General features: G+C 43.9%; 1 protein-coding gene across 8 annotated transcripts in view; it reads right to left on the bottom strand.

The window, feature by feature from the left end:
* LOC143299896 (serine/threonine-protein kinase TBK1-like) overlaps window positions 1–12,245 on the bottom strand; it is a 211,842-nt gene that overhangs the window by 46,572 nt on the left and 153,025 nt on the right. For all 8 annotated transcript variants that reach the window (XM_076613392.1, XM_076613393.1, XM_076613394.1 and 5 more), the window contains 4 exons: window positions 9,833–9,923; window positions 9,213–9,303; window positions 8,590–8,747; window positions 1,938–2,048 (listed from right to left, as the gene is read on the bottom strand). In XM_076613392.1, coding sequence (XP_076469507.1) covers window positions 1,938–2,048; window positions 8,590–8,747; window positions 9,213–9,303; window positions 9,833–9,923 — 451 coding nt within the window. The remainder of the gene's footprint in view (window positions 1–1,937; window positions 2,049–8,589; window positions 8,748–9,212; window positions 9,304–9,832; window positions 9,924–12,245) is intronic.

A 12,245-nucleotide genomic window follows, 5' to 3' on the forward strand; every position in this document is an offset into this window, starting at 1 on the left:
AACCCAACACGCTTAGTCAGGCCTTAAATGCATGCATATTCGTGTACCATTTAAGAATGTATTTCTTCTATGGGCTTTTGCAACAGGATAACACATCTGTTGCTGTCAGTTCTTTTTCAGCGCGTCATGTGTGTTCTGCAAATGGAACCACAGGACCTTAGTTTATCATCTCATCCAGACGACTATACTAAGTCTGATTTTCCAGTAAAACTTGGGACAAAAGACAAGACCAGGATTCGAACTCGGACCCTCATGAACACTGTATTGGCAGATAAGCGTCTTAACCATTCTGCTACCTTATAGTGGGTGACCAGGAACATGAGAGCTGGACACCCACGTAACACACACACAACACTGATGGTCAGTGTCAGTGTCTGCCTTAACACTCAGCTTGTATCAGAGATTGACATAAGCTTACTGTTGGGCAAACAGTATGATCAATAGTTTCTTAAATGCAATGGAAATTCATTGTCTTGTATTGTATGGTCTTGTATCACTCTTTTCAAGTTTTGTCACACCAGACTTCTCTGTGTGAAATTTGGGCTATTCTTGCCGAGGACAGCACATCGCAGCAGTGCAGCACCACCAGACTTCGCTGTGTGAAATTTGGGCTATTCTTGCTGAGGACAGCACATCGCAGCAGTGCAGCACCACCAGACTTCTCTGTGTGAAATTCAGGCTATTCTTGCCGAGGACAGCACATCGCAGCAGTGCAGCACCACCAGACTTCTCTGTGTGAAATTCAGGCTATTCTTGCCGAGGACAGCACATCGCAGCAGTGCAGCAGCATCTTTTTTCTTTTCTTTCTGCCTGCAAGTGCATTTCTTTTCCCATTAAACTGGATTTTTTCCATGCAATTTTACAAGGGCAATCCTTTAGTTGCTGTGGGTTCTTTTAAATGTGCTAAGTGCATGCTGCACACAGGACCTCAGCTTATCATCTCACCTGAATGACTAGTGTTAAGACCACTACTCAAGGTCCAATGGATGAGGAGAAAATACTGGCAAGTGAGGGAGCCAAACCTGTGCACTCAGATTCTCACTTCCTAGGTGGATGTGTTACCACTAGGCCATCATTCCAGTAGCAGGGTTCACAAAAGTGAAGCACCATCTTGAAACTTGCTGTTTTCTTCATGGCAGCAAGGTGGATGTTGGATTTTCTGTCCAGCAGTGGTGCATGCAGCCAGTGTCATGAGCGCCAATCATAACTGGAAGTGCTTTCTTGCATGTGTACTTTAAAAAAAAAAAAATTATTTATTTTTTTTACAATAACAAAAAACAGCTATCGTTTACAAATCACTGATTAATAGTCAAATTGTTTGCCAAAACAATGATTTTTCACATGCATTGTTCAAGCTGTTCACAGTGCACATGGGCCTGAAACAGCCATTTGTTTTGTCATTTAGAGGCCAGTGGCTGATCATAACCAGCCTTCACAATTTAAATCCTCTCTTGATTTAAGTTTTAACAATTGATGGAAACATACTCGTATCAGACTTTAAGAAGCATACCTTACTCTTCTTCCATTTCCAAAATACAGCCAGATTATTGTGTGATCCAGAACTGCACACCAGTGCCTTTTCAGCATATTTCATAGGCAGTTTTTCAATCGAGTATGATAATGTGCAACATTGCATTGTGGTTGTTTGTAAACACCACAAAAAGAAAAGAACAATACATTAAATATTTGCAAATGCAGTATTAGGAAGATAAATACCATTCAAAATATGAACATCAAACGATATTTGTACAACAAATTTCCTTACTCTTTTTTCCTCCCCAAGCACATTTGAAAACATCACACAAAAATAACATGCAGAAAATGACATCAACAGCAGAATAGTCCTCACTGTCCTTTTTTACCACCAGGGACAGATTTCCTTCAGACCCCCCATGCATGCTGTGAGTGTACACCTGTAGTGTGACTAAAGAGCTCACCTGGAGAGAAGACAGGTGGCAGGCAGCTCACGGCCCCAGTGGATGGGTCCCCCCTCAAAGTGCTGCTGCCCAGAAATGACGCCGCTCTCCTTCTGAGAAATGATCTGGTACCTGTCAACGTCACACCATATACGTCACAACCACTGCTTGTAAACTTCTTATGTTTAGGAGTGATTGTAGAATCTTTTGTCATACAGATTGTATATATTTGAATATGTACACGGTGGAAGTGTTACCGCACAAGTTGTCTGCATATATATATACATGAAGGATTACCACACAAACTGCATGTGGTGGTGGTGGTGTGTCCATCGAGATCGATGATGACCATCGTTGTCATCCAGCTGGGGGATGGGGGGAGGGTGGTGGTGGGGTGGGTGGGGAGGATGCTCATGAATCTATCTGTGAATGCGCAGATGGCTGAACAGTCCAATCTGCGCACGAAATGTTCGCTGACAGTTGGGGCAGACAAAGACAGGCATATCATTGTCAGGGAGCTTGTTTGCCCGTGACTTTCTGGCCTGCCTCTTCTGAACAGCTGCTGCAGTCCTGTTGGCCTCGCACAACTTGGCGCCTTTGTGCACAGCAGCGCGCCATTTGTCACGGTCCACTGCAGATTCCTCCCAGGAGTCAGGGTTGATATCAAACGCTTTAAGAGAGACTTTCAGAGTATCTCTGAAGCGCTTCTTCTGACCTCCATGTGATCTCTTCCCTTGTTGCAGCTCGCCATAGAAGAGCCTTTTGGGCAGCCGATGGTCTGGCATGCGCGCCACGTGTCCAGCCCAGCGAAGCTGGGACTGCATCAGGATGGTGAAGATGCTGGGAAGGGTGGCTTTTGCGAGCACCTCTGTGTCTGGGGTCCTGTCTTGCCACTTGATGTTCAGTAGCTTCCTGAGGCATGTTGTGTGGAAGTGGTTCAGCTTCTTGGCATGTCGTTGGTACACTGTCCAAGTTTCGCAGGCGTACAGTAGTGTGGGGAGAACTACTGCTCTGTAGACCTTTAGCTTGGTCTCAAGACTAATGCCTCTTCTGTTCCAGACATTTGCACTGAGTCTGCCAAAAGTTGCGCTTGCTCTTGCAATCCTGATGTTCACTTCATCGTCGATGGTCGCATTTCGTGACAGTGTGCTGCCAAGGTATGTGAACCGCTCCACCGCACTGAGTCTCTGACCGTTGACTGTGATGTTGGGCTCAACGTAGGGTTTCCCTGGGGCTGGCTGATGGAGAACTTCAGTTTTGATGGTAAGGCTGAAGTTCCTGCTGGCAGTGGCAAACTTGTCGACACTGAGTTGCATGTCAGCTTCAGATCCAGCGTTGAGGGCACAATCATCAGCAAACAAAAAGTCTCTGATGATGTCTGTCATGACCTTCGTTTTTGCTTGAAGCCTTCTGAGGTTAAACAACTTGCCATCTGTTCGGTACTTTAGGCCGATTCCAACATCGCCATCTCTGAAGGCATCAGTAAGCATTGCAGAGAACATGAGGCTGAACAGCGTTGGAGCCAGGACGCAGCCTTGCTTGACACCATTTGTGACAGCAAAAGGAGCAGATGTTTCGCCATTGTCCTGGACTCGAGCCTGCATGCCTTCATGGAATTGGCTGACCAAGGAAATAAATTTCCGAGGGCATCCGTACTTGGCCATGATCTTCCACAGTCCCTCTCTACTCACGGTGTCGAAGGCCTTAGTGAGGTCGACATAGGTGGAGAACAGATCAGCATTTTGCTCCTGACATTTCTCTTGCAGCTGCCTTGCAGCAAACACCATGTCGGTGGTTCCACGCTCTTTCCAGAATCCACATTGGCTCTCAGGCAAATGACCTTGGTCAAGGTGTGCTGTGAGGCGGTTTAGTAGGATCCTGGCAAGTATCTTGCCTGCGATGGAGAGCAAGGAAATGCCCCGATGGTTATCACAGGCTTGCCAGTTCCCCTTTCGCTTGTACAAGTGAATGATAGATGCATCTTTGAAATCCTGGGGGATCGTCTCTTCTTTCCACATGAGTGAGTACAGCTGATGGAGCTTCTCAGTCAGCACAGTGCCTCCATCCTTGTAGACCTCTGCTGGTATGGAGTCTGAGCCAGGTGCTTTGCCACTGGATAGCAGATGGATTGCTTTCTGGGTCTCAAGAAGTGTTGGCGGATCGTCTAGTGCTTCGTTGATGGGGACTTGTGGGAGACGGTCTATGGCTTCATCATTTATTGAGGAAGGGCGATTTAAGACACTGTTGAAGTGCTCAGCCCAGCGTTCGAGAATTTTCTCCTTCTCGGTGATCAAGGTATTCCCATCTGCACTGAGGAGGGGGGATGATCCTGAGGATGTGGGGCCGTAGACTTCTTTTAAGGCATCATAGAACCTCTTCATATCGTGCCTGTCAGCATATCCCTGGATCTCATCAGCTTTGTCACTCAGCCACTTATCCTGCATCTGGCGTAATTTTTGCTGAACAGTCCTGCGGATGGCATCGTACACATCCTTTTTTGATGTGGACTTTGGGTTGCTCAGGTAGGCTTGATGCAGACGGCGTTTCTCATCCAGAAGCTGCTTGATTTCATCACAGTTTTCATCAAACCAGTCTTTGTGCTTTCTGGTCATGGGTCCAAGGGTCTCTGAAGCTGTACTATAGATCAGCTCACGCAGGGTCCTCCAGTCAGACTCCACATTCTGGTTGTCCAGAGAGGCAGATTCCAGACGATCTTCCAGCAGCTCCACAAAGGACTGTTTGATGGTGATGTTATTCAGCTTAGTGATGTTGAGCCGTTTTGGAGCCTTCTGGCCTTGGGGGCGTCTCTTGGGCTGGATTCGAATATTCAGCTTCAAGACTACAAGGCGATGGTCTGTCCAACACTCGGCGCCGCACATGGTCTTTGTTACACGTACATCTTGCCTATCCCTTTTCCTGACGATGACGTAATCAATGAGATGCCAATGCTTTGAGCGAGGGTGCATCCATGACGTCCTGTTACAGGTAGGGAGGCAGAAAACTGTGTTGGTTATCAGCAGTTCGTGCTCTGCACAAGTCTGAAGCAAAAGCAATCCATTTGGGTTGCAGTGGCCCACACCGTGCTTTCCAATCACTCCATCCCAGGAGATGTAGTCAGAGCCAACTCTAGCACTGAAGTCCCCAAGTCACTTCATCCGGGTTGGTCATGGTTGGGGCGTAGGCACTGACAATGGTGAGGTGCTTCTGGCCAGACGCCAGTGGGAGTTTCATGGTCATAAGCCTATCGTTGACTCCCTTTGGGATTCCAGCTAGCTTGCTGACAAGTGCTGTTTTTACTGCAAAACCAACACCAGCCTCACGTCGCTCTTCGCTTCCTCGTCCACTCCAGAAGAAGGTGTAACCAGATCCCCGTTCACAGAGCTCGCCTTCGCCTGCAAGCCGAGTCTCACTCAAGGCTGCGATGTCAATGTTATATCTGGCGAGTTTGGATGCAACTAGTGCCGTTCTCCTTTGGGGTCTGTCCACGTTATCTCTGTCCAGGAGAGTCCTTATGTTCCAAGCACCAATGGTGAGAGGAACGATCCTTGTTTTTTTCTTTTCTTTCTTTTTGTTTCGACCGCTGATGTAGGGTCCCTGCCAGCCGCGGTATGCTGGCCAGGGTGATATGGAGCAGGCAATTTTTAGGGCACCTTTTCTAGCCCCTTCCTCATGCCAGGGAGGTGAGCAGTGCATTCCTAAAGAGGGCTGCTCAGACACTCAGACGGCTGCCGAGCTCCATCGCTGCTCCTGTCGATGAAGAACGACCCTATGGCCTGAGCCGCCTGCGTGCAGGTCTGCGGCTGCGACTGCCAGTGTACCCACACCTGTCGTTTCGTTGCTCGCCTGTCGCCACAGGACTTGGGGGTGATGAAATGATGAAGGATGAAAGGTCATTTTGGATGACTGATGACTTGCGCGATGAGTTTGTTTAAAGTGAAGAGGAGTTGCGCAACGTCGACCTCACTCTCTCGTCCGGGTCCACCAATTTCCAGTGGCAAGACTAAGTCGAGACGACTGGAGGATGAGCACGGATGCAGTGGATGACCAAGATATCCTTTCGGTGTCTCATCTTGCTCTCTGCACTCCACAGTGCGTTGCTGTAACCGCCTTCCTCTCCATTGAACCGATAGGTTTCTTCCGCAGATTCTGCCGGATCCAGACTTCGCATACATGGGTAGACACACCCCGGGGGCCAACTGCGAGTGGCATGCACACAGCACAGTGGAGCTAGATGGCCGTCGTGGCTCTCCTGAGCCGATGCCCTTTTATGGATCTCCATAAGGGTGTCTAGCCACCCGCCTCACCAGTCCCGGAAGGGAGCAGTGGGAGTGCCGGTTTAGTCGCCGGCAACCCGACCCTGAACAGGTTGTACTGGATTACAGGTTACCAGTAGCAGATCCAATGACCTGACCTGACACACAATATGTACATGTACATGTACATGAAGGATTGCCTGCATGTATTTTCCACACGAAAGGGATCAAGACATGAGCAAGTCCGCACACAAAATCAGGAACACCAATCTCCCATAACACACCAGGCTTTGCAGCCAGGGATCTGAACCCACGACATCACACTGACCAGCTATCACATACCTCAAAAGATGCCCACAATACGACCATATAATAACTCACAAACTGCCCACAATATGACCATAGAATAACTCACAAACTGCCCACAATACAACCATATAATAACTCACAAACTGCCCACAATACTACCACAGAATAGCTCACAAACTGCCCACAATGCTACCACAGAATAACTCACAAACTGCCCACAATACGACCATAGAATAACTCACAAACTGCCCACAATGCTACCATAGAATAACTCACAAACTGCCCACAATACTACCATAGAATAACTCACAAACTGCCCACAATACTACCACAGAATAACTCACAAACTGCCCACAATACTACCACAGAATAACTCACAAACTGCCCACAATGCTACCACAGAATAACTCACAAACTGCCCACAATACTACCATAGAATAACTCACAAACTGCCCACAATACTACCATAGAATAACTCACAAACTGCCCACACTACTACCTTAGAATAACTCACAAACTGCCCACAATGCTACCTTAGAATAACTCACAAACTGCCCACAATACTACCATAGAATAACTCACAAACTGCCCACAATGCTACCTTAGAATAACTCACAAACTGCCCACAATACTACCACAGAATAACTCACAAACTGCCCACAATACTGCCACAGAATAACTCACAAACTGCCCACAATACTACCACAGAATAACTCACAAACTGCCCACAATACTACCATAGAATAACTCACAAACTGCCCACAATGCTACCATAGAATAACTCACAAACTGCCCACATTATTACCACAGAATAGCTCACAAACTGTCCACAATGCTACAATATAATAACTTAAAACTGCCCAAAATGCTACCACAGAATAACTCACAAACTGCCCACAATACTACCATAGAATAACTCACAAACTGCCCACAATACGACCATAGAATAACTCACAAACTGCCCACAATACTACCATAGAATAACTCACAAACTGCCCACATTATTACCACAGAATAGCTCACAAACTGTCCACAATGCTACAATATAATAACTTAAAACTGCCCACAATACTACCACAGAATAACTCACAAACTGCCCACAATACTACCATAGAATAACTCACAAACTGCCCACAATACGACCATAGAATAACTCACAAACTGCCCACAATACTACCATAGAATAACTCACAAACTGCCCACAATGCTACCTTAGAATAACTCACAAACTGCCCACAATACTACCATAGAATAACTCACAAACTGCCCACAATGCTACCTTAGAATAACTCACAAACTGCCCACAATACTACCACAGAATAACTCACAAACTGCCCACAATACTACCACAGAATAACTCACAAACTGCCCACAATACTACCACAGAATAACTCACAAACTGCCCACAATACTACCATAGAATAACTCACAAACTGTTCACAGTGCTACCACAGAATCACAAACTGCCCACAATACTACCATAGAATAACTCACAAACTGCCCACAGTGTTACCACAGAATAATTTAATAATAATAATAATAATAATAATAATAATAATAATAACTGGACATTTATCAATGCTTTCCTCATTGTACAAAACGCTTTACAATCCACACACATCATCATGGCCTGGCTTCGCTGACGAAGATCTAGGAAGGGCGTTGTCCACGTCTGATGCAGGCACGCTCAATATCCACACACACATGCATACGAAACACACTCAGTCCTCAACTCACAATCATGTACAATAAACATATATATGCACATACAAATTTGTACATACAATACAAACATACATACATACATACATACATACACACACACATACATACATACATACATACATACATACATGCAAGCATGCATACATCCATCCATACATTTGACGCACACACAATACAGCATTACAAATATACCTATACAATCAACTACTTTCATGTATGAGAGAGTGTCTCAGGAAATGCTGCTGGAAGAGGAAAGTCTTCAGGTTAGATTTTAAGGAAGTTGTGAACAGAACTGAGCAGAGAAGACAGGGTGGCATCTGTACATGATAAATAGTGAATTCACACACAGAACCAACAAGGCCACAGAAGAAGAGGGATCCACCAACATGGTTTCCTTGTTGCTGCGTCCCCCGTAGGGCTGGAAGGGCAGTTGACCTGTGGCCACGTGGTAAAAAGTGACACCCAGGCTCCACAGATCAACCTTAGCATCAAACTGCTGGCCTGTGGACATCCGCAGCACTGCTCGCTCGTACATCCCGGGGTGCTACAACATACACACACACACACACACACACACACACACCCAAACACACACACACACACACAAACACACACACACACACACAAACACACACACATATGCATTCATATAAAGAGGTTTTTTTAATCAGACATAGTCTGGTCTGCTTACAGAAAAAAACCTGAGTTACAAAATGATCTGACAATTGACATGGTTCAGCTTCAAGGGTGGTCTGTTTACTGTATATCCTATTATGACATTAGAAAACCATTTTTGGAGATTACAACACCATTTTAAAGATTACAAAATCAGAACTGAAAGGATAATAGACTAGCATATTCAAATACAAAAGAACATGCACACACGAAAAAATAAAAGAGCGTCACAAAACTGAAGAAATCATTTTAATGTAATTGTTTTAAGATTATAGAAGTTCATCTACACACACAGACACACACACAGAGACACACACACACATCTATCTCTCACCAAATACTCCTCTGTGCCATACAGGGATGTGAAGTTTTCATCATCATTGAGGTCTCTGGCTGCTCCAAAGTCAGTGAGCTTATAGAGGGAACTGCAGAAGAGAATCAGTTGATAATGTATACACCGGCAAGCCTGCCCATGTATGCACAAACACAAAAGGAACTGGTAGAATTCATCATCAGTGGATAATGAGGAAACAGAGGCATGGATGTGAACGGAACACAAAAACACACATTGAGTCTCTATCTTTCTGCCCCCAGACTGGTCCATTATTATTATGACATTGCATCAAAAGCTCTCCAATATGTGAATAGATTACCTAAATTTCAGCAAGTTTAAAACCAATCTTTAAATGTATTTCTTTTGCTAAGCAATCACCTGGCTGTGTTCTAAGCATGTGTATGTGAATGTCACTCAATGTTTGTGTCAATGTATGTGTGTGTGTGTGTGTGTGTGTGTGTGTGTGTGTGTGTGTGTGTTTGTGTGTGAGTGTGTGTGTGTAATGTGTCCTGCTATTGCGCAGTGCATGAACTATGTGCAAGAAGAGTGTACAGTGCATTAAGTTGCCTAAGCGAGAATATGCACTCTATCAAAAGGGCACATTATGATGAAGTATTCACCTGCCATCTTCTTCGAGGAATCGCATGATGTTGCCAGGTTTGATGTCTCGGTGAACCACTCCCACCCGACGCAGGTATTCCATGCCGGCCGCTGTCAAACAGTTTTCCCCAATTGTTTTTATTCTTTTTGATTTACACAACAGAACATAACGCAGATATGAATCCATTTGTCCATCTATCTGTACACCTGTTCATACATCCATTCATTAACGAATATAAGCATATCAGCACATACACACACAAATGTACACATACACACACGCTCACTCACACACACACACTAAACAGCAATACATAATATAACATCACCAAAAAATGCACTAATTGAAATGTGAAAGAACTAGCATGTAGTCTGCTGTTTAGTACTGATATCATTCAGTTACATCTGAAAATTACTGGATTTTCAGCTTGATAGAACAAACGAAGGGCGTTTATATATCAATTTCATTATAAAATTAACAACTTTCATGATAGATAATATATTGTAGCAAATCATACCATTATATATTCAATGAACACAAGACCTAGAAAATTTAGTTTGGACTTCAGTGAGTAGCCAGGAAGCTGGGACAAAAATAAAAGATATGCAACAGAACAACAACAACAACAACAACACTAAAGACATGGATGCTGTCCCCGATATGTTATATTTATAAAACAACATCAACAAAACAAGTGAGGCAAGGCCTTCAAGGCTCATTTTTGACATGTGCTTTATCCAGCTAAGGAATCATGAGAGAAAAAAAAAGACATTATGAAAAAAATATTGTTAAAATGGGTTCTGTATCAAATATCAATAAGCTTTGAAAAAAAAGAAAAAAGAAAAAAAGGGCATCCCAGCAGGATCGAACCAAGGATGTTCTGTTCAGAAGCAAGTAGTTTTATCCACAGCGCTATGACACTCAACCAAATTCAATATTCAAAGCTATGTTGTTTTTTTAGTGCGATGAATATATTATTATATTTGACTTTGAGTTAATAACACCATTCAAATCCTTTTTTCTTTTTAATGTCTCGATTATTTAACCAGTAGAGTGCCTATAAGACGTAAGCTGACGTCCTACAAAAAGTATTGCCATAGGGCCTATAAGACGTCCAATGACGTCCTGTGTATGTTCTGATTTTTCCTTCATAGGAGTTTGGTTTAATTCACATAAACAGACTCTGAACAGTTAGTTTGATGTGTCTGGATTATAAAAATACTATTTAAATGAACATTCATCAGGTAGAAGACCCCTTTCTACTCGATAATAAATTGCTAACTGACCATGTGATACGCACGTGGAAAAGGGGGTTGCATCATGTGCAAAACAATGTGTTGAAAACTGTGTCCGGTAAAGCAAATTGTCTCAGTCAGCAGATTTACACAATTCTGAAAGCTCTGCTTGTGGTTATGGACAGATTTCGCAATGGAGGATCTCTCTTGTCTGATGATTGGTTTGAAAACGAAGGTGACTGACTGTGATAGTGACGAAACTGACAGCCCCATTTTATGATAATTCAGTCCATCTATCCAATCAGACAGCTTTATTTTGAACAAGTGGCTATGACTGACAGAATACGAGCAGCGAGCGTTGGGAGAAGGGGAGGAGAGGGAGAGGAGTGATGTAAGACGACAGGTTGAATGTCAGCCAGAGTTCATGAAGGGGGCGTGGCTTTTTGGGAATGAGTCTGCTCACATTTCAATGCAGACTGTAGGAGCAGCAACCACCAATATTCCACGATTTTCACGGAATGCAGGGTGGAACCTGCACTGGTCGTGAAACACGTGCTTTTTGTTTTTCATGCTTTTTTTCGCTGAATCAGATGGTTGACTTGTTTGAAGAGGTGGCAAGCTGGATATACAGCAGACAGACACTTTAATCGGCCCACGTGCAACTTGAAAGGAGTGAATGTCATCAAAGAACTTCACCCTCTCACTCCCAAATGCTCTTAGCTGTCAAAAAGCTTGCCAGCTCAGTTTCTGAGACCGTGATTGACCATTTACATTGACTTTACCCACCTTTGTCATTGCTGGGACAGTGATTTACTTACATGTCTGCACGAGCTGTGATTTGTTTTTAAAAACTTATAACCTGTTTTAATTTCTTCTACAGGTGTAATCTGACAATAGGCAATTTATTTCTTGCTGTATTTTGTTTCTTTTCTTTATGGATGTTATCATGTAGAGGTGGAAATAGACATTTTTGTTGCACAAAAATCATTATCTTGACTTTACATGCCTGAACAGTTACCTACAATCAACCTATTTGGGTAAGAGAGCCCAGAATCAGAATCTACACTCATTTTTCTTCACAAAAACGTTTACTTTCTTTTTGTATCACCCACAGCTTTTGTGCTAGAATTTTTTGTGATTTATTACCCCGAATCCTCAAAATTCCCTGGCATGGGCAGAGCACTTTTTTACAAAATT

Source organism: Babylonia areolata, chromosome 25, assembly GCF_041734735.1.
Source record: "Babylonia areolata isolate BAREFJ2019XMU chromosome 25, ASM4173473v1, whole genome shotgun sequence".
Lineage (NCBI taxonomy): Eukaryota > Metazoa > Mollusca > Gastropoda > Neogastropoda > Buccinidae > Babylonia > Babylonia areolata.